At 46.1% G+C, this 23,311-nt stretch overlaps 1 protein-coding gene across 2 annotated transcripts in view; it reads left to right on the plus strand.

The window, feature by feature from the left end:
* The first annotated feature begins 3,427 nt into the window (after nucleotides 1-3,427).
* TRPM8 (transient receptor potential cation channel subfamily M member 8) overlaps nucleotides 3,428-23,311 on the plus strand; it is an 86,431-nt gene continuing 66,547 nt past the window's right edge. Inside the window, exons 1-7 of one of the 2 annotated variants that reach the window (XM_005902599.3) lie at nucleotides 3,428-3,544; nucleotides 7,362-7,435; nucleotides 12,707-12,863; nucleotides 15,000-15,177; nucleotides 18,932-19,104; nucleotides 19,916-20,090; nucleotides 21,618-21,685. In XM_005902599.3, the coding sequence (XP_005902661.3) occupies nucleotides 3,428-3,544; nucleotides 7,362-7,435; nucleotides 12,707-12,863; nucleotides 15,000-15,177; nucleotides 18,932-19,104; nucleotides 19,916-20,090; nucleotides 21,618-21,685 (942 nt within the window). Of the gene's footprint in view, nucleotides 3,545-7,361; nucleotides 7,436-12,706; nucleotides 12,864-14,999; nucleotides 15,178-18,931; nucleotides 19,105-19,915; nucleotides 20,091-21,359; nucleotides 21,388-21,617; nucleotides 21,686-23,311 lie in introns of those variants that run through there. The other variant, XM_070365397.1, reaches the window with a different exon arrangement.

A 23,311-nucleotide genomic window follows, 5' to 3' on the forward strand; every position in this document is an offset into this window, starting at 1 on the left:
CCCATGGACTGCAGCATGCCAGGCTTCCCTGTCCTTCAGTATCTCCCAGAGTTTGCTCAGACTCATGTCCTTTGAATTGGTGATGCCATCCAACCTTCTCATCCTCTGTCATCCCCTTCTCCTCCTGCCTTCACCTTTATAAGGAAGCCGAGAGGGTGGAAGACCCACTAAAGGTCACAGGGTGAGTGGTTGAACCCAAGCTGACTGTCTCTCTAAGGTCAGAGCTCCTGACCACTGGAATTTCTTACTTCCTGCTTTTCTTCTGCCCACAATAAATCTTATTAATTTTTCTGTGTCATTAAAATACACCTCATTCATGGCACCATCTTCTTACTCCTTCTGCATGTAATGTTCTCCTATTGTTGGAACTTAAGGTCATTTCTAATTTTTTCTATGAAATAAATATCTAAGTATACCCTTTAACGTCTTTCTGATGACTTCTTTTATCTAGAATTCTCCAAAGCCCCAAGGATAATATTTGAACTTTTGCTACATTGTTGCCACACTGGTTTGCAAACTGGAAAATGATTTTTACCTCCCCCGGACCCCCAACCATAAGAGAGAGTTTGCACTCAGCTCTTTTCAGCATCACACGCATCATCTGAGACCGTCTCCCCTGGACGCTTCACTGTCACTGAAGGTTTATTGTTTGTATTACTAGGAAGGCAGAGCATACGTCTGTGTGTATTAGTGACTTGAGTTTCCTTGTTTGATGGCTTTGGATTCGTTTACCCATTTTTCTACAGGGTTTTGTATTGTTCGACCTAGTGGTATGACTTTATGACTTTTCCTTAGTATTTGATGCATTAACGGGTTTCTCCCTGGTGTGACTTTCACTTTCTCCTCCTCGCGGTTTTCATTCTGCTTTTCCAGTTCGCCCCCTTTCAAGGATCCTGGGGGCCCCTGTAGGCCCTCTCCTCTCCTCTTCAGACCTCCCTAGAAGCCCTTGGTCCTTGACCCCATGTCCCCTCTCCTAATATCCCTTTCACACCCAAGCCTTAACTCCCAACTGTGTTTAGGAGATGGATAAACGCTGTACCTGGAATATCTCACCTGTGAGGCAGTGTGAAGGTGGTCCAGACCCATAATTAGTCAACTAGAATATCAGCTGACCTCAGAAAACCAATTAGAAGCTAACATGGAATAAAGGCCCCTGAAATGTCAGAACAGGACTGCTTCCTGCCCTTTTTACACAGCCTTCCCATTTCTTATTTGAACTGTGATTATAAAGCAAAAATAGACCTTTTCTGCTGCAATGAAATAAGCAGTTTTTTCATTGCGAGCAAATGAAATCACTTGCTGACCGTCAGTGCCCTACTTAGAAGCCATTTGCTGCTGTATGGGAATCGCAGTAAATCCCTGGCAGGATTGATTTGTGGTTTTACAATAATGTATGTAAAGTACCAATTAATACTCCGAGTCTCTCTGTGAAACGCCTAGAGAGAGAAGTAAAAGAAGCGCTTGTTGTTTTAAACAGCCTGGCCTGAGGGTTCTCAGCGGGCTTTAAAGAGGCGTCCAATCTCTGTGGCCTGGGAGGGTTTTGAGGCTGGGACTGGGGATTTGGGAGGAGGAGCCGGGCTGAGAAGTCAGGAGCCGAGTGGCTGAGCCGTGGGTCTCAGCCTTTCCACGCGCAGGGGGTGCGGAAGGCAAGGTGGAAGTAATTTGCAAACTAAAGGAGGATTTTGGGGGTGAGGGAGAGTGTCATATAATCGCGTATGTATTCCATCAATCTTGGTATTAATACTTCCTGCTTTGGGCTCTGTGCCAGGCTCTGGGAATACAGTTGGTGTTCAGTCGCTCAGTCATGTACAACTCTTTGCGACCCGATGGACTGCAGCATGCCAGACTCCTCTGTCCTCCAGTATCTCCTGGAGTTTGCCCAAATTCATGTTCATTGAGTCAGTGACGCTGCTTAACCATCTCATCCTCTGTCGGCCCCTTCTCCTCCTGCCTTCAATCTTTCCCAGCATCAAGGTCTTTTCCAATGAGTGGGATCTTCGCATCCAGGGGTCAAAGTATTGGAGCTTCAGCTTCAGCATCAGTCCTTCCAATGAATATTCATGGTTGATCTCCTTTAGGGTTGACTGGTTTGATCTCCTTGCTGAACAGATAGATCTGGTTTTAGCCTTAAGTAGACAGACAGGGGGCCGAACAGATCATGAAACATATCAGGGTACTCATATCTTGGTGGAGAGTAGACGGTGCTTCCAGAATAGGCCACTGGGCACCTGTGCCAGCCTGGGCATCATTGGTACCTCCCTGAAGAGATGGTGCATAAGATCGGGAGGGTGAGCAGGAAATAACCAGCTGGGTGTGGGGGGAGTTGGGGAAGAGGGCTGCAGACACACCATGGGACTCACACGGCTAAGTCAGGGCCCAGTGAGGAGCCTGGCCCAGAAGGAGAGGGAGGCGAGTGAGGTCAGGCTGAGGTACCTGGGTCTGGGGGGCTGCTGTGGGCCACTGGAAGAGCTAGAGAGGGGCGAAGGGGTGGGACTACCCCTTGGATGTGGTGATGACAGAGGTGAGGGTGGTGGGGGGAGAGGTCATGGGAAACTGGGGGAGCTTGGTCCCAGGAGCAGACAGAGGGCCAGGGGCGGGGCAGAGGGGAGTGTAGGAGAAGGATGATGCCTTTGTTCTAGGAACCCCATGTTTGCTGTGTCTGCTCGACCGCCCAGGGATGTGGTGTAGCTGTTGGTGGATACAGGTCTGAGATAATGTTTGGGAGACAAGAGGGACAGGTTGCTCCTGCAGCTGGGATGGGAGACTCGGATTCCCAGAAGAGCAGGGGTATCCGGGGACATCTTCATGGCAACCAAGGCTTCTATGATACCCCCGGCTCAAGGCCTGCTCCTGGAGCCTGGGAGGAAATTGTCAGGGGCCCCTGGGACTCATGTGCTGGCTCCAAGTGTTGGGGTGACCCAGAGCTCACTGGTCCTCAGACCCTACTGCCCTGTCGATCAAAGTCCTCCTCCCCCTTCCTGTGACTGGATCAGGGCAGGAGTCCTCCTACCTGTCAGCTGGTCTTCTTGCTGCAAGCCGCTGGTTACAGCTCTCTCCAGGGCCATCAGCTTGAAAGGAGCCATCCTTTCCCCTCTTATGTGGTGGTCAGGGATGCTGGATCCCACCCCCCAGACAAGAGGGCGCACCCAGAGGGGCCCTGCCCACAAGGGAAGGGCCAGGGAAAACATACGGAGGGACTGAACTCAGGCTGGGTCCTGGAGGAGAGATGAAGCGAGGAGAGCAGAGGCGGGGGGACAACTACCCCGTTAGGGGGGCCGGGGTGGGGGCGGGTAGGGATGGGGCTGTGGGGGCAGCAGACGGCGAGACGGGAGGGGCTCGGGGAGGGCACTGCGGTGAAGCCTTCAGTGAAGCCTGTCCACGTTGGTGACCCCATCTTCCCCGCTCCACTTTGTCCACAGGAGAAGAGATGTCCTTCAAGGGTGCACGGTTCAGCATGAGGAACAGAAGGAACGGCACCCCGGACAGCACCCGGACCCTGTACTCCAGCGCGTCCCGGAGCACCGACGTGTCCTACGCCGAGAGCGTGAGTTAACCGCGTCCCCTGCAACACGCAGTTAAGGTTCTTTGGGGACCTGTACTCCTTCTTTAAAAAGTTCATGTATCATCTCACTCTTGTCTGTGGATTACTTTTGTCGAACGAAGAGATGTTTTCTTTTCTGTGTTGTTTGTCAAGCATTTCTGTTTTAAAGTTTGTAACTGTAACCTTATGTTGTTAAAGAATGCATTTGTTTTGGCCTTTTAAAAAGGCCAAAGTAGATTTTATTGAAGTGTAGTTGACAGCACAGTGATTCAGTTAACACACACACACAAACACATATATGCACTTTTCATATTTTTCATTATGGTTTATTACAAGATATTGCATATAGTTCTCTGTACTCTACAATAGGACCTTGTTTATCCATTCAAGAGTGCACCTATTAACTGACTTATATAACATTTTAAATACTGCACTTTAAAAAATATTTATTTTTAATTGGAGGATAATTGCTTTACAATATTGTGTTGGTTTCTGCCATACAGCAACATGATTCAACCATAGGTATACATATGTCCCCTGGCTCTGGAACCTCCCTCCCGCCTCCCACCCCATCCCACCCCTCTATGTTGTCACAGAGCACCTGTTTGAGCTCCCTGAGTCGTGCAGCAAATTCCCACTGGCCATTTTACATATGGTATCTATTTTACACACGATAGTGAAACACCATAGTATGAATATTTGGTTTTTACTACTTAATGCTTGGTGTTCTTGCTTCCAGCCCTGTGGGTTCACCTTAGAAGTGAGTTTTGAAGTCCTTTTATTTAATTCCGTGGCTGGTGGCTCATTCTGCATCTGCATTTGTCCTGGCTGTAGCTTCTGACCCTTCTCTTTGGTGCCCGTCTCACCTCTTGCCATTCTGTGTCCCTGCACACTGAGTTGCTGCTTAGGACTCGGGGTGGGGAGGGGCAGAAGGCTCCTCTCTGCACGCCCCTCCCATCCAGTCCCACCTGCAGCTCCAGTGATGCCTGCAGGCTTTCCACTCACTCTCAGGTCCTAGAGAACACTCTCACGTGTCAGGAAATAAAGACAACATTCCAGTCTGATACCAAGGTCCCCCTCAGCCAGAGTGATGAAAGTCGGGGTGGCAGCTGACTCTGGAAAAGGGAAGGAGGAGGAGGGACTGGGCTGGGGCTTCTGGGGTGCTGGGCATGTCAGTATTTTTTTTTTTAAGCTATTTATTTATTTATTTTGGCCTAGCCCCTGGACATGCGAGATCTTATTTCGATCCCCCAGGGATTGAACCTGTGCTCTTTGCAGTGGATGCTCAGAGTCTTAACCACTGGACCACCAGGAAAAGTCCCCATGCCAGTATTTTGATCTGCGGGGTGAGGTTCTCTGGGCACCCAGGCTCTTGCCATTCCCACCACCCCATGCCCACTTAGGTTTTTGTAACTGCTGCGGTCACCCTGGCCCTGTGAGAATTACACCATGGGCAAGGACCCTGTGGCTTCTCCAGTGCCCTCTCCTCTGGCCTCCAGCAGTGTGAGACCCCTGGGAGGGCAGAAAAGGTCTTTCCGGATCCCACGTGGAGGCAGGCATGGGTGCTGTTGGCAGTCAGAGACTGACTCTTTCCTGTTTTGCTCCTCTGGGCTCCCCCGGAATTTCTGGATGGATTTCCCACTCTGCTCAGAGATGCCAGCTGTCATGTGGGTAGGATTTCTGAGACCACACAGGTACATCCCAGTTCTGAGGGTCCTCTTTATCCCTGAGAACATATACCTCTGCAAAGTACATTTTTCAGACGGAACTATTAGCAACAAGATAGTTTTCGTCCCCACCCTTTCTCCATCACCAGCATCAATTTCAAAAGCTTATACGTATAAGCTTATATATACTGTGGAGTTTTCTTTATCTGTGTGAAGTAGACTTAAAACTAGTGAAGCGCTAGAAAAAATTATGAAGAGGAAAGGCCATCACAGGGCTTCAAAACTTATTCATTCAGAGGATATAAGATTTATTTTTGCTTTCTACATTTTTATTATTAATATTGGTAGAAAAGAACCTACAAACCTAAATTCCCAGCCTAAGGAAAAACAATACAACTAACACTCTTGCACCCATCACCAGCACTTTTCACCGCATGTCAAAGCCCTCCACACTCTCCTGAGTTTTGTGTTCCCCATTCCTTGCTTTTATTCATAAGTTATGGTTTGAATATACGTGTGTAAACAGTGGATGGTTCCGTTTCGTCCGTTTTGACATTTGTGGAGCCCCACCATCAGCTCCTCTGTGGGTTCGGTTTCTTGCTAGCGTCCTGTGTTCGTGGTTCTCCGAGTGACCATGTGTCGTGGCTGTTGATTCAATCCTGCTGGGCTGGGCTTTCTCTCGCGCTCCTTTGTCCAGCTTAAGGGGGATGAACATTTGAGTTTCTGATTTTGCCTTTAGGAGCAGGGCCATTCTGAACCTTCCTGGATGTGTGAGGTGGTCCCTGGAGAAGGTTCTCTGGATTGAGGCTGCTGGGTGAAGGTGAACACCTCTCCCTAATGGGAATTGGGGTTAAGACACAGGATTTATGGCGAAATATCATTTAAAGGGCCAGGTAAAGGGGGCATGTGGTTCCTATTCTCTGATGTCTCAGAATGTACAGTGGTGGGCGCCAGATGGCTGGAGGAGACTGCTGAAGGCATGGTGGGCCTTTTCCCAGGACAGGGACTGTCCCCTCCCTTTTTGTGGTGGCCTCGCTGTGGGGGATGAGGAGTCAGGCTTGGCTTTGGTGCAAAGACAGGAGGAAAACCCACAGGACACTGTCTGAGAACTGTGGGTGCCTCGTGACCTGATGGAAGTGGGTTTGGGCTGCCAACTGCACCTCCACGGGGCAAGATAGTCCCCTAAAGCTGACAGCCCTGTGCCAGGCATCTGAGCGTGCAGGGCATTCCCAGGACACAGGGACTATTTCGAGGGGACAGCGGTGACCAGTTTCCAAGAGTTGTGGCAATTCGCTCACCGCCCACAGTGGGTCTGAGGCCCCTGCCTTGCCCTTCCCAGGCCTTTGGTGTCAATGCTTTCTTAATTTTTCCAGCCTGGTGCGAGTGTCGTGGGACATCATTATGGTTTCCCTTCACCTTTGCCTCATTCCCGAGGAGGCCGAGCACCTTCTCACACATTTATGGTTGTATATCCTCTTTTATTTAATGCCTGTTCACGTCTCCTTCCGTTCTCTTATGACGTTGTCTGTCTTATTCTTGGTGTCTCATCATCCTTTATATATTCTATTGACCAAGCCTGTGGTGATCAATACATGTTGCAAATATCTTCTCCCACTCTGGGGAGTATACATATTTTCAAAGTAGTTTTCAACCTTTGCCAATTGGTTTGCTTCTGTCACCTAAAGGGAAGTTTTCCATCATGTGTCAGAATTAGGTCCTGAATATGCCTGATCACCTGCCTGTGGGGGGACAAATGAAAGTTCGGAAAGAGCATCTACACGTTATCGTCTTTGGAAAAGCAAGCATTAGAGGAATGGGAATCTGCAGTAGTACATTATTTACGATACTCTACCAACAGATCCTTATTTTCCCCTGGTTGCTTTAGAGTTGAAAAAACATACTTTGCATGTGTGACATTTGTTACAAGATAATGCCAAGTAACTGTTAGAAAAATTTATATTTAGTTATAAAAACTTAAACGTATGCCTCTTTTTTACAAGCTCTGTATGCTCTAAAGGTGTGACGGGATACTGGGTGCCACCGATCTGCAGTGAATCCTTAAACCCTTTGAAGTAGGTTTAGTTCATTCATGAAGAGCAGCGGGGGTTAAGAGCAAATTAGTGATATGTTGTTCCCATGTTCTCTCTCCAAAGGACTTGGTGAATTTCATCGAAGCAAATTTTAAGAAACGGGAGTGTGTCTTCTTTACCAAAGATTCCAAGGCCACGTAAGCACCTCTTTTGCCTCCGATTTTGCTAGTATGTTCAAAGATAAATTATTAACAACCACGACAACAGACTAGTTCATTATTCAAGTCATTTGCATCTTGCAGTTCTCAGAAATGGTGTGCGAGCAGGAAGAATTTGGCAAGCAGCTTGTCCCTAGAGAGGTATCATTTCGTATTTTAAGCTTTGGCAGGAGTGGGTGAAGGTTCCAAGACAGGCTGTCACTGTCTTGGTGCCCCCATGGGCCTGGGAGCCCGCCCGAGTGGCCGTGGCAATCAGCCTTGTTATTTCATAGCCGTTGGCAGGCGACAGCAGGCATGCACACTCGTGGCAATCTGACCGGCTCCTCTGTCTGGCTGTTGACTGTGGCTATACCATAGGACTTTGTTGTTTATCCTTTCTCTATATAGTAGTCTAGCTACTAACTGATGGTGTAGTTGCTGCCATAGTTTATGTTTAAAGACTGTTGACCAGAGGCAGTTACAGCAAGATCAGGAGTGTTACAATCAGCCTTAGATCCAACCTTGGCTTGGCTGCCTGTTCACTGCATGAACTGGAACTAATTATTATCTTCTGAACTGAATTTTCTTATCCTAGAAATCCAGCACAGTATACATTCTGTGTTGTGGTAAGGATTCAGTGGGATGTTTCATAAAATCCCTACTCTAGAAAGTTCTCAGTCAGTGTGCTTTCTTTCTTTGTATAAATTAGAAAATGAATATCAGAAAAAATAAGAGATTTCTATTTTGTCATTGGTATAAACTTAGTCATTATGAAGCATTTTGACAGAGTATAAATTCTGTGAGTCAGCTATCTACCCCCCATATTTCCCTGAAAGATTTTGTGTTAATTTGTTTGGTAGAAAACACCATTTGGATTCATTCACTCATTCAATCAATATTTATTGAGCATCAACTGTATCAAGGGGACTTTACATACTTGATCACGAATTCTACAACTGCCCTGCAAGGTAGCTGTTATCATTTGACTGACAAGTCAAGTGAGGCCTGGAGAGGCTCAGTGTTTTACCCAGGGTCTCATTGCCGGGCTTCCCTTGTGACTTAGATGGTTAAGAATCGGCCTGCAATGCAGGAGATTCGGGTTTGATCCCTGGGTTGGGGAGATCCCCTGGTTGGAAATGGCAACTCATTCCAGTATTCTTGCCTGGAGAATCCCATGGACAGAGAAGCCTGGTGGGCTACAGTCCATGGGGTGGCAAAGAGTCAGAGACCACTGAGGGACTAACACTTTCACTTTCATATTGCTGGTAGGAGAGAAAAAAAGGATTGAACCCAGTTTTCTGATTCTTCTTTGTGCATTCTTTTTTTAAATTGTTTTTTAATTGGGAGAAAATTGCTTTACAATGTGATGGTTTCTGTCATACAGCAATGCAAATCAGCCATAATTATGCTTATATCACCTCCTCTTGAGCCTCCCTCACCTGCCCCCAGACCACCCCGCTGGATCAGCACTATTTATAACAGCTAGGACATGGAAGCAACCATGCGTGCATTCTTTTCGGGCCCAGCTCCTGCCCCTTCTAAGGACGACCCTGCCCTGGCCTGACTGTATTCATCAGTACCTTGTCATTTGCAGATAGCCAATCTAATTGGCTTAAATGAGTGGTGGTTGTAATGGGACCTCGTGGCTGGAAAGCACAGCCAGATCCAGGGCTTAATATTACCAAGACCTTGCCTCTTTACCTGTGAGTCTGTCCTTCTCTGGGTGTGAAGTCTCCTCCTTTGTAATGCAAAATGGACACCACAGCTCTGGCTGATAGCATTTCAGCTTACCATTGAGGGGAAAGAGGGCCTGGTTCCTAGCAATTCTAACCAAAGTCCTGGAACCTTGATCTTGGAGTTCATGGCTCTTATTGGCCTGGCATGGGCCATGGACCAGCTCTAATCCTTGGGAAGGTGATGGAATATGTAATTGGCCAGTCTTGGGTCATTGGAAGGACTGATGCTGAAGCTGAAACTCCAATACTCTGGCCACCTGATTCGAAGAACTGACTCATTTGAAAAGACCCTGATGCTGGGAAAGATTGAAGGCAGGAAGAGAAGGGGACGACAGAGGATGAGACGGTTGGATGGCATCACTGACTCAGTGGACATGAGCTTGAGTAAACTCCGGGAGTTGGTGATGGACAGGCAAGCCTGGTGTGCTGCAGTCCATGGGGTTGTAAAGAGTCGGACACGACTGAGTGACTGAACTGACTGACTGGGTGTTGTGTCCATATGGACCTGGTGTGGGAAGGATGGGTCCTCAAAGGAAAGACGGGGTGTTTCTACTAGCTGCAGCAGAAGTGGATGGAGGATAGGGAAATCTACAACTGCCCAGCTGATGGTGTCTGACTGCAGCTCAGGTCTGACCCCAAACGAAGGCACTTGCTGTGAGTAGCCCTCACCCTCCACAACACCAGCTGAGGACAGGAACACCTCGGGGTCTCCCAGTGCCTATCTCAGAGGAGACCCAAGGTTACAGACCAGAGTCAAGACTCCATAAGCTTTTTAACTCCTCATATTTGTTATTTTCATCTGTCTATCGGCAGCGGGGATGCTCTGTGTAATCTAAATTACTCATCAAGGGAAGTGACTGGTAACAGTGATACTGTAATCCTGCTGCTGCTTGGCACACCAGCTGACGTAAGCTACTGCAAATCTCCCCAGAGTTGTCCCTTATATGCTAAGCCCAGACCATTCATGTTTTTCTTCTTTAACCCCTTTCGGATGTCTGTTTCTTGTGTGGTCACGGGAGAGTGATGCCTGACTATGGCCCCTGTTGCTGAGGGTACCCTCTGAGACACTGCTGCCAGTTAGGGGTCGCCTCCTGGCACTCCCGAGGCTGTAGGTCCCTGGATCTGGGTTTGTTCTCTTCAGTTCTCACTGCCTCAGCTATCCTGGATTCTAGGTAGAGACAGGAAGAACTTGGCTTTTGCTGTAATGGGCTATGTGCAATGGACCTTTCTACTATAATGGGAATATTCTTTATCTGCATCAGCCCATATGAGCATTTGAAATTGGCTAGTGCAACCAAGGAGCTGAATTTTCAAATCAAATTAAATAGCCACACATGGCTAGCGGCTACTATATTAACAGTGTAGTTCTGTAGGAGTCTGACTTGTCCCAAGGGGTAGAACTAGCATCCTGACTCTCTCCTAATCCTCTCTATCTCCCTTGTCTGTCACTTCTGTGCCTCCTCCAAGTATCTATGCTCCTAACGCCTTCCTAGCATTCTTCCCACCTCCTCTCCATTTGTAAACCAATTTACGTACATTGGTACTCAGATATGCAGATGACACCACCCTTATGGCAGAAACTGAAGAAGAATCAAAAAGCCTCTTGAATGAAAGTGAAAGAAGAGAGTGAAAAAGTTGGCTTTAAGCTCAACATTCAGAAAACTAAAATCATGGCATCCGGTCTCATCACTTCATGGCAAATAGATAGGGAACAGTGGAAACAGTGGCTGACTTTATTTTTCTGGGCTCCAAAGTCACTGTGGATGGTGATTGCAGCCATGAAATTAAAAGACGCTTGCTCCTTGGAAGGAAAGTTATGACCAACCTAGACAGCATATTCAAAAGCAGAGACATTACTTTGCCAACAAAGGTCCATCTAGTCAAGGCTATGGTTTTTCCAGTGGTCATGTATGGATGTGAGAGTTGGACTCTAAAGAAAGCTGAGCACAGAAGAATTGATGCTTTTGAACTGTGGTGTTGGAGAAGACGCTTGAGAGTCCTTTGGACTGCAAGGAGATCCAGCCAGTCCATCTAAAGGAGATTAGTCCTGGGTGTTCTTTGGAAGGACCGATGCTGAAGCTGAAACTCCAATACTTTGGCCACCTGATGTGAAGAGCTGACTCATTTGAAAAGACCCTGATGCTGGGAAAGATTGAAGGCGGGAAGAGAAGGGGACAACAGACAATGAGATGGTTGGATGGCATTACCGACACAATGGATATGGGTTTGCGTGGACTCCGGGAGTTGGTGATGGACAGGGAGGCCTGGCGTGCTGCAGTTCATGGGGTTGCAGAGAGTTGGACACAACTGAGCGACTGAACTGAACTGAACCCAATCATCAAGATGGAGCCAGACAAGCTTCTCATTCGAGGTCACCCGAAACACACCCCTATTCTTGGAAGGGAAAAGGGTTTGAGAGTCACTCTTCAGTTGTAGCAAAGACAGATGGGACAGGGGCTTCCCTCCCCAGTCCTGCAATGAACTCGGGTGGGTGTGGAAGGACCCCAAAGGAGAGTGGCACAGAAACAGCTAAAGAGAGAGGGGAGGAAGCCACCTTGGACCACAACAGTGGGGAGGATCCTGAAACCACCAGGAGCAGCCTCAGCTCAGGAAGTGCCCCAGGGCTAGTCAGAGAAAAGCCTAAAGCAACTGCAATCAAGTCCAGTTGACTTTTTAAAATTTTTCTTGGCCAAACTGAGTGATGCCTGAAAGACCTGTTCCAAAAAAAGAGGCAAGGTTACTGGTGGAGGAGTGATTTTGGATTCTAGGTTCTAGCTCAATTTTTATAACTCTAGAAAATATAGAATGTTTTGATATCAATACAGATAATTTCTATACCCTAAAGTAATTAAGATCTGGGCTTCCCTGGTGGCTCAGTGGTAAAGAATCCACCTGCAATAGAGGAGACATGGGTTTGATTCCTGGGTCGGGAAGATCTTGGGGAGCAGGAAATGGCAACCCACTCCAGTATTGTTGCCTGGGAAATCCCATGGACCGAGGACCCTGGCAGGCTCCAGTCCACGGGGTCGCAAGAGTCGGATGTTACTGAGCGACTGAACATTCCTGTGCACACACACATACACAGTGTTAGTACTTAAGACTTTCAGTTACAAGGAACCCAGGTTATTTTAACCTAAATGAAGAAATTTACTCTAAAGAAAAGGAAGTTCCCTGCAGAACCTGAGAGATAAGTGGCTGGGATCTAGAATAGTTAGGGCTATGGCCAGAGTGTGTGAAGGCTCAAGAAGTCTTCTCTGTTGTCGTTTATTCCATGCCTCCCTACATTCCTGCTTTCTTCTTTCTCAGTGGAGATGCAAGTGAAGTGTATTGCCTGAATCTTCCATGTCACAGGGATAAAACATCAAGATAGTTTTTAAACAACCAAGATGATGAAAACAGTCTGGAAATTAGATGTGATGCTAAAATCTCTTTTTGTGTTGATTTAAGCTAATCATGTGTGGTCTACGAGACGTGATGAAACATTAAAGTAGGTTTAATGAAATCTGTTCCTTCCTGTCAATATCCTCCTGCTCAGGGAGAATGTGTGCAAGTGTGGCTACGCCCAGAACCAACACATAGAAGGCACCCAGATCAACCAAAACGAGAAATGGAATTACAAGAAACACACCAAGGAATTTCCCACCGATGCTTTTGGAGATGTTCAGTTTGAGACTCAGGGGAAGAAAGGGAAGGTAAGCGATGGTTTTCTACTTGAACTAGTTAATCCATATGCTAACATGGTAGGTTACTGAAGTACCTTGAGTTACTTCAAATTGTCTGATAGTATGTATGAAAGCAGAAGAGATGGGTTGTCACCCAAAACATGATTGCAGAAAAAGATAAATCTTGTGAAAAATCAAGCGCTGTGATTAGATCACGTGCTGTGGCAACACTCCTCAGGTGATTGTTAAGGCAGTAGTGAGTAGCGAGGAAAGAGCAGAATGAGTTCCATCTGTAAGGTGTTGGTAACGCCAAGGTGGCGGGTTCAGTTCCCATATGGGCCACCAAATGTTATGACTGTCTGGGCATGGGCTGGAAAAGAATTTCCAGACACAGAATATTTTAGAAGAGAGGATTCATTGAGAACAAAGGACTGAGGTAGTGAGAGGTGCTGCAAAGACAGCAGGCCGGCTTTCTGACAGACCAGGGAGAGATGACCGCCAAAGAGAGAATAGAGCCGGAGATGCTATTAGACCAGCAGGCCAATCCTGAGGTGTTTTCAAGGGACAGCTGATGCTTTTGTGGGCTTGCAGCCAGTTTTTATAGCCTCAGGACAAAGAAAATTCCTAAGGGAAGGGTTGGCGTTTAGTCGTTGGTTCTATATGGTACACGTGTTACTTAATATAGAGATGGGAGCTGGCTGGTTAGGGGCAGGCTGGCTCTTGACAAACAAGATGGCTTTTGACAATGGTGGTCGTGGAGCTTGGCTCATTCTGGAAATATTGGCCTGTGACCCAGGATGGCTGGCTTGTCATACAGTGTCCTTTCTCCAGGCACAGCGCAGGCTCATGTGATATCCTCGTTGACCCTCCCTGCTACAGACAAATGCATTTATGGTTTAGTTTGGCATATGACATTCTTGACAGTAAATGTGGTCTTGAATAAGGTGACATTTTCCTTTGCACACCCACACTGCAGGCTCTTACGCAGCATTTTACAAAGCTGTTTAATGGAACCAAAAAGGATAATGTGAGAGTTGTGAGTTAAGTTTTATTGGGGGCAAATGAGGACTATAGCCAAGGAGACAGCATCTCAGATAGCTCTGAGGAGCTGCTCCAAAGAGGTAGGGGGGCAAGGTCAGTGTTACCTATGATTTTAGTGAAGGGGGTACGTGCAGTCAGGCACCCACTTTGGTAGATGCTTGCTGCTAGTCATGAGAAGCAGGTGTCTCCATGAACGATTTTAGTGCTTTTGTAGATATGAGAAGATGCAAAAATTTGGGCTCATATAATATGCTGAAAATACCTAACTGTCTGAAGCCCAGTTCTGTGGGTTTTCCCCAGAGCACAGAGAGTTTCATTCTTGATCTCCACCCTGAACTCATTTCATGATGTGTGGAATGTCAGTTGATGACAGTGATTGATTGCATCCTTGTAAAGGCAGCTCCCTGGTGGTTAGGATCCGGTGCTCTCACCCCCACGGCCCGGGTTTGATTCCCCATCAGGGAAACCTTTCTTCTTCCTCTCCCCCTGCCACCGACCGACCTCCCCGGAAGGTCCCGTTAGGGCTTGAATCTGCCTGCAATGCAGGAGACCTGGGTTCGATCCCTGGGTTGGGAAGATCCTTTGGAGAAGGGAATGGCAACCCACTCCAATATTCTTGCCTGGAGAATTCCAAGAACAGAGGAGCCTGGCGGGCTATAGTCCATGGGGTCACAAAGAGTCGGACACAACTGAGCGACTAATATTTCCCCTTTCAGAGGCAGATGGCAGGTGACCGTTTTCAGTTGGCCATTATTAACAGTTTCCTTAAATTCTCCTCTGTCCACTCTGTCTCTTCCCAAGGCCTCTGTCTCGGAATGGGCTGCCACTGTCTTGCCTCCCCCCTGTCTTGGCTCACAGTCTGTAGTTAGCACTCCTGCTGGAGGGCTCCCTGAAATGTAAATCCCTTCTGGCTTCTACTCTGCTTAGAACACCTGACGGGTGCGCCACTGCCTTTAGGATGAAGTCTCCAGCTCTCCAGCTGGCTGGGGTGTCCCCTTCCACTGCCCCAAGGGGACCTTCCTCACCTGCCATGCGCTCCCCTCCCAAAGGAACAGGTAGACTGGGCCACGCCCCCGCCATCAGGAGAGCGCCTGCGGATCCTGATGCTTCTGTCCTTCCCCACAGTATATCCGACTGTCCTGCGACACGGACGCGGAGACGCTGTACGAGCTGCTGACCCAGCACTGGCACCTGAAAACACCCAACCTGGTCATTTCCGTGACTGGCGGCGCCAGAAACTTCGCCCTAAAGCCGCGCATGCGCAAGATCTTCAGCCGCCTAATCTACATCGCGCAGTCGAAAGGTGCGCGGGTCCCGCGGTGGCCGACGGGACCGTCCCGGGCGGGGACGTGGCGCCCGCGGGTTTGTCCGTCCAGGCTGCGCCACGTCTTTAGAGACTGAACGAAATTGTCCTCTACCATTCATGCGCAAGACTGCAGATACTCTAGGGCTGTATGATTAATCCTGATCTTAATTAGAAACAAGATCCTTAAATGAGGAAACAGATCCGGAACTCTGGAGGGTGGGGTGAGGTCGGGGGGAGGGAGGGAGGATTTCCTTAATCAGAGCTCAGGAAATTGCATGTGGGTAGTTGCATGTTTCTCTTAACCTAACGTTTTCATTTAGTCGTTTTTACATAAAACACTCAGAGTATTCTGGCCAATCAAAAAAAGAAAGTTTAATTTTTGCTGTTTCATTTGGGGACCAATAATATGCTTTGGAAAAAGTGACCGTGCCTGGCAGGTTGTGAGCGCCAGGTGAGTGTCTGATGGGTATCAAAACACAGAACCCTGGCTTTGTTATTTGAAATATGTTGCTTATTTTTTTCTTTTTTGATTTTTTGTTATGATAAATTGTAAACCTACAGAAGATTTGTAAGAATAATCTAGTGAATATCTGTACAGCCTTCACTTAAATTCACCAATTGTTAACAATTTCTCATGTTTGTCTTCTCCCTCTCTCTAGATATTCTCGTATTATGATTTTAAAAATCGTTTGAGGGATTCCCTGGTAGTCCAGTGGTTATTGTTGGTATTGCTCAGTTGCTAAGTTGTAGCCGACTCTTTGCAATCCCATGGACTGCAGCATGCCAGGCTCCTTGTCCTCTGTTATCTCCTGGAGTTTGCCCAGGTTCTTGTTAATCGAGTTTTGTTCTTGTTCAGTTGCTCAGTTGTGTCTGACTCTTTGGTAATGCTATCTAACCATCTCATACAGTGGTTCAGTTCAGTTCAGTTCAGTTGCTCAGTCGTGTCGGAGTCTTTGCGACCCCATGAATTGCAGCACGCCAGGCCTCCCTGTCCATCACCAACTCTTGGAGTTCACTCAGACTCACGTCCATGGAGTCAGTGATGCCATCCAGCCATCTCATCCTCTGTCGTCCCCTTCTCCTGCCCCCAATCCCTCCCAGCATCAGAGCCTTTTCCAATGAGTCAACTCTTCGCATGAGGTGGCCAAAGTACTGGAGTTTCAGCTTTAGCATCATTCCTTCCAAAGAAATCCCAGGGCTGATCTCCTTCAGAATGGACTGGTTGGATCTCCTTGCAGTCCAGGGGCCTCTCAAGAGTCTTCTCCAACACCATAGTTCAAAAGCATCAATTCTTCGGCACTCAGCTTTCTTCACAGCTCGACTCTCACATCCATACATGACCACTGGAAAAACCATAGCCTTGACTAGACGGACCTTTGTTGGCTGCTTATCAATATGCTATCTAGGTTGGTCATAACTTTTCTTTCAAGGAGTAAGAGTTGTTAGGACTCTGAATTTCCACTGTAGAGGGCACAGTTTCAACCTCTAGTCAGTGCATTAAGATCCCCCAAACCGTGGGGCGCAATAGCCAAAAAAAAAAAAAAAAATCCTTTGCAAGTAAATTTTAGGTATCATGAGCTTTAGCTCTTAAGCACACACATTAGCACATGTCTCTGAAGAACAAGCTTGTTTTCTCATGTAACCGGTATAAATTTCAAACCCAAGGAAGTTCACACCGACCAATACAGTCATCTAACAAAAGGTTCTTGTTTTAATTTTGCTAATTATCCCAACAATGTTCTTCAGAGTAAAAAAATGTTTTTTGTTTTTTTTCTCCACCTGGATTCCAATCCATTTAGCTTTTCATATCATTGAATGCTGAAAAGCTTTCTTTCCTCTGGAAATGTTCTTTAATCTTTTTGGCCTTTCAGGACCTTTTTGAAGACTATAGGCAACTTTTTTTTTCTCTCCAGAATTCCTTTCATTTGAGCTTGACTGATATTTCCTTTAGATTTGATTCTGTTTATCAAAGTCTAATATTTATTTTATTAGTTTATCTAATACTAAGATTGTAAAAACTTAATTTTTTTCATCATGGATTTTTGGGCATCAGTTTTTACATTTATTTATTTATTGGCCATGCAGCATAGCATGCAGATCTTGGTTCCCCACCTGACCAGGGATTGAACCCTTGCCCCCTGCAGTGGAAACTTGGAGACTTAACCCCTGGACCACCAGGGAAGTCCCTTGAAAACAATTTTATTAAGAATATTAGTTGACAGAACTAAGGTAGCATGTCTTATTCTAAATATGCTTTTTCTTAAAATCAAGAAGAAAGGCTGCTTTCTCCCCGTATTTATTCTTAATTTCCTGATCAACCAGATGGGACCACAGTAGATACTTTGTTATGAAACCCAGCAGCTGACTTCCTCACCACTAAACCCGAACATACATAATACATTCCTTCAGCAAATACTTCTTAAATGCGTGCCATGTGTCAGAAATTGTTTTAGGTACTGGGAATACATAGAGTAGAACAAAGCAGACAGAAGTGCCCAGGCCGGGATTCTTCTTAGATGAAGTGAATGGGCGGAGCTGGGGGTTCATTGTCTTCTTGTACTCTGGGTCAGCCACGTGGAGAGCTGCTTTGTCTCCTATTGCCTCATTTGAAACGGGGGTATTGACAACTGAAATCTGTCTGCAGGAAGGAGACTGGGTGCCAGGGGGTCTGGAATTCACATCTTGTGAGAACTGGCCAAAGGAATGGGATCTGAATGTTCTAGGGACTACATCACATTTACCGTAAAATATTGGAAGGACTTTTCTGTGGGAGATGACTAAAGTAGCTCCCTGTCAGGAAGTCAGTAACAAAATTGGAGAATGGAGACAACAATGAACAAAAGGACTTTCTAACAGTTGGGGGAGGGGGCTGCCTCAGGACTCCTCAGAATTCAGGGAGACTGGTGGCCAAGCCTCAGGCTAGATTCCTGCCTGGGTGGCACACTGGCCTAGGCACATTTTCAGCTTTAGATGCCATTATTATGTGAAGTCATATTTTTAGGTATTTTGTTTACTACAGTTTTGAAAACAAAACTGTGAAAAATTCTTGGCCTTGCAAAGATCATCAAATAAAAACCTTCAAACACCAGTGTGCAAGCTTGTGCAATTTTAAAGTTAAATTGTAGGCACCAGGGTCATGCTAGAAGACCCCATGGACTGTAGCCCACCAGGCTCCTCTGTCCATGGGATTCTCCAGGCAAGAATCCTGGAGTCGGTTGCCATTCTCTTCTCCTGGGGATCTTCCTGACCCATGGATCAAACCCAGGTCTCCCGCATTGCAGGCCGATTCTTTACCATCTGGGCCACTAGGGAAGCCCAAAATTAAATGGTAGGCACCAGGGTCCTGCTGGGAAGATCACTCCAGATCCATGGGGCGGGAAGTGTGGGAGCAGAGCGTTCCACTTTCCATGATGACATTGCTTAACTTGCTCAACAGCTAAGGGCAGGTGCTTATTAGCCCTGAAAAGATTTACCTGAGAGATGATTAAAGGGACAGATTTCTTGGCCCCACTTCCCAGAGAATCTGATAATGTGAGTCTAGAGTGGGGTCTAGAATCTGTATCTTTTTAAGCGGCATCTCTAGACACTCGGACATCCTCTTCTCTTTCCTAAGTCCGTGTCTTAGGTTGAACATAGTCCAAAGTGTGGCCAGCGATGCTGGGTCCTGGTGCTCACAGGTGGGGCTTCTTTAGGGATTGAGCACAGGATGAAAAACTTATTCAGAGCCTCTGTTCTCCTCTCTTGTTGGCAGGTGCCTGGATTCTCACTGGAGGCACCCACTATGGGCTGATGAAGTTCATTGGGGAGGTGGTGAGAGACAACACCATTAGCAGGAATTCGGAGGAGAACATTGTGGCCATTGGCATCGCCGCTTGGGGCATGGTCTCCAACAGGGACACCCTTATCAGGAATTGTGATGTGGAGGTACGGGCAGGACATGAGGAGGTCTGCGGGGTCACGGGGGAGAGTGGCCCTGGCATGGGGCTCTGGGATGCCATCAACTTGTAGGAAGTTGGCCTTACAAGGTTCCTTTGGAACCTCAGGAATTAAAAACAAGGATGACATAATCAAAGCGGTTCTGTGAAGGAATTACCGATAGATGTGTTTTGTTCATGAAAATTTGTTCCCAGCAAATCCTGTTAGAGTCAGTTCTTTAGTTTTTTATTCTCTGGTACTAAGTCTTATGACAAAGTATATGTTTAATTACTTCTTTTCATAATCCTGTAACTATGTGCTCCTCAAGAGCTAAGACTTCATTTTATTCATTTTCTAATCCCTAGACCCTAGCATAGGTCTTGGCATATGATGGATTCTAGACAAATATGTGTATATCAATATCTACCTCTATCATATCCACATGCACACAAATATGTATGTCTGGATACACACACACACACACACACACTTTCCTGAATGCTATCAGTTTCAGTGAATTTATACAAAAGCACAGGGTGATGGAATAAGAACTGGATTGGGAATCTGATTCTTATACTACCACCGGTCATTTATGTGACAATAGGCAAGTGATCCAACTATTTTGAACCTTCATTTCCTCATATTTAAAATGATGGCCTGAACTATAAGATTTTTAAGACCCTTCTGCACTTAGGAATCTGGAAAGAGGCATCAATATAGTTGAACCCAAAGAGTCAGCCTTTCATGAACCCATAAAGATGTCATCAGGCATTTTGGCCAACAAGCAAGTCTCAAAAACAAGTTGCTGTGTGCTTTTCAGGGATATTTTTCAGCTCAGTACATTATGGATGACTTCAAGAGAGACCCTCTGTACATCCTGGACAACAACCACACCCACCTGCTGCTCGTGGACAACGGCTGCCATGGGCACCCCACAGTGGAGGCAAAGCTCCGGAATCAGCTGGAGAAGTACATCTCTGAGCGCACGATTCAAGGTCAGTGCTTACGAGATGGGACGTTAGAAAAACATATGAACAAAAGCAGCAGCAGCATCAACAATAGCTCCAGTTATTGAGTGAAGCGTGGTAAACCCATCCTATCAGATGCTCTACTGCCAAAGAAGAGCCGTTGTATCTCTTCTTAATATACTAGAAATGCTTCTGCTCCTATGATACGTACCCTCCAGTGTGCTAGAACATTGATGAATGCTGCCTTGTCCCACTCTGGCTTGGCAATAAAGAGACCTGCTGTCCATTCTGCTTGATAACATTTAAGACCTGGTAAAATTCACGGTAGCAAATTGCACTGATGAAGCAATGGGATTTGCTAGAGTAGAAGTGATAAAAAACCAACCCGCTAGCTTCACAGTTAGATGATTTACTTCTTTGACTATTGGCTACTTCTCTATACCATTGTTGTTTAGTTGCTAAGTTCTGTCCAGCTCTTTTGTGACCCCATAGACTGTAGAATGCCAGTCTCCTCTTGCCCATGGAGTTTTCCAGGCAAGAATACTGGAATGAGTTGCCATTTCCTTGTCTAAGTGATTTTCCTGACCCAGGGATTGACCTCGTGTCTCCCACTCTTTACCACTGAGCCAACCAAAACCTCCTAAAACATTGGTTTCAGGGGGAAAATGCAACCATGGAATGAAAGCCTTTATTTGCTATGGAAAGTGATAAATAATGTCTTCTACTGCTGAGATGTTGGTGTTGAGATGTGTCCTGTTGTGGAACCAGATTACCACATCATCTAGTGACAGTCTCCATCACAGAGACTTGCTGGAGATAATCTCGATCTTTTCTCAATGGGAAGTCTGTGGAGGAAGACATTTGTATATGCAGTCATCTCTCTGGAGAAAACACGTCGTTACGCAAATTTTTCATGCATAGATTATGCAAATAAGTGAAAGTATAATTATTGTCAGGATAAATTTGAACCTGGCTTAATATATTCAGGTCAGTTCAGTTCAGTTACTCAGTTGAGTCCGACTCTTTGCAACCCCATGGACTGCAGCACGCCAGGCCTCCCTGTCCATCACCAACTCCCGGAGTTTACTCAAACTCATGTCCATTGAGTCGGTGATGCCATCCAACCATCTCATCCTCTGTCCTCCCCTTCTCCTCCTGCCTTCAATCTTTCCCAGCATCAGGGTCTTTTCAAATGAGTCAGTTCATTGCCAAAGTATTGGAGCTTCAGCTTCAGCATCAGTCCTTCCAATGAATATTCAGGACTGATTTCCTTTAGGATTCACTGGTTTGATCTCCATGCAGTCCAAAATATTTATTAACAAAAGTCAATCATTCACAGACTTTAGCATTTTAAATAAATGTCATGCAATGTGACTCATGTCATGCTACTGCTGGTTTGGAGCCCAGAGATGATCCACTGTGATCAACTGATTGTCAGGTTCGTTAGGTCTGCAGCCAGCACCCCAACCCTAGGCTCAAGGGGCAGAAGTTCCCTTGAGGTAGGTGGGTATTTCTGATGAGCCCAAAATATATTTTATGTTTTATATTTTACAGATTCCAACTACGGTGGCAAGATCCCCATTGTGTGTTTTGCCCAAGGAGGTGGGAAAGAGACTTTGAAAGTGAGTCTTGGTTTGGTTTTCTAGAAGATCGGTCAACAAGTTTGCTCAACCAGTTTTTATTTTCATGGCTTTGGGGGCTCACCTAAACTAATCTGGTTGCTTTCTTTTCTACAGCAAGTAAGTAGCATTTTTCCAATCACACAGCCTGTTGCCCTAACAGACTTATGTTGTCTCCTCAGCTGAGAAGATTTAGGAAGAGACTTTGTAGCAACACGAATAGTCTTTGTCCTTACTGTTGGCTTTGGCCATCAACCAGCCAAATAGAAGGGCTTGACCTGAACTCACAAGACTCAGGAATGGTAACCAACACGTATGTTGGAAAACCATGGCCACCCTGTGATCACACACACTTAGAATTACATGAAATTTCTGGCAGAGTTAGTTGGAATCATAATCTAATGCTTCTCTTTATTATTTTCTGTAACAATGATCCATTCGTTTATTCCTTCATCAGCAGGTATTTATTGTACCTTCTATGAGACCTACTGTTGAAAACATTATTAAATAAAGATTTTTCAGGGAAAGACTTTTCAGAGAAAAATTAGAGATTTTTTTCAGTGTGAAATAGTCAGTATGGAAATGCTTGAAGAGGCAGTCACATTAAAGAGGAAGAGAGATGGAGAAAAAGTAATTGAAGATGGTTGCCTCTATTATCACTCAGATTTTAGATTTAGAATTAAGGTTTCCAGCAAGGTGCTGCCGGTCTAGAGTATCACATTTCTGTAGCATTTCCCTCAAAGTCTGTTCAGGCAATTCACAACCCACAGATGCTACAGGAGAGAGGAGAAAGGGAAGAGAAACTACCCACTGAGCTCTTCATCCTTCAGCTCACTCTCCTATACCCTCATTCCCGCCCCAGCACAGCCCTGACACCCACCTTTGGCTCAGGTAGGGAGGTGAAGATGGATCCCAGCCTGATCTGATGAAGGCTCCACACTCTATGGGCAACGTCTTCTGTAAGGGAGACAGCACTCCTGGCTAAAGGAAGGGGCTGTGCTCACATGTACATGACTTTGTCTAGTTGTCAAGTAATTAAAATTCTTAAGACCCGATTTCCCTATGCTGGTCTCTGTGGTTTTTATTGGGGAAATAAAACTGTGGTATGTGTTTATCCAGAAAACAAATATATTTTTCTTTTCTTTTCATAAAAGGAGAAAAGAAAATTATTTGAGGAGGGAAATATGTGAGTCAAAAAAGTGTGCCAGCTTCTGGGAAGGTATTTTCATGCCTTAAATCTATGCATATTATTCACCTCTGGCAGATAAGCCATCAATGACAATGTTGGGTACCATCTTAAGAGTTGTCATTTAAATCTATGATGTCAATATTTGGAATGATCAGTTTTGTATAGAGGGATATCTTGAAGCACTTATTTATGGAAAACTTGCCAGCTGCACATGTCCTTACTATGGAATTTGATACTAACACAGGATGTAAGACAACTGGCTTACATTTTTGATTCTTAAACGGTTGCAAGTATTTGGTTTGCTTCTGATTGAAAATGAACCTCCCCTACTCCCACAGAAGGATACAGTGCAGAGATGTGTCCATATGATTTGTTCATCAGCTTGATTAGAGCCTCGGCCCCGGGCCGGGTTCTGTTGATCCTCTGGTCGACTCTTACCT

This window comes from Bos mutus, chromosome 3, assembly GCF_027580195.1.
Source record: "Bos mutus isolate GX-2022 chromosome 3, NWIPB_WYAK_1.1, whole genome shotgun sequence".
NCBI lineage: Eukaryota > Metazoa > Chordata > Mammalia > Artiodactyla > Bovidae > Bos > Bos mutus.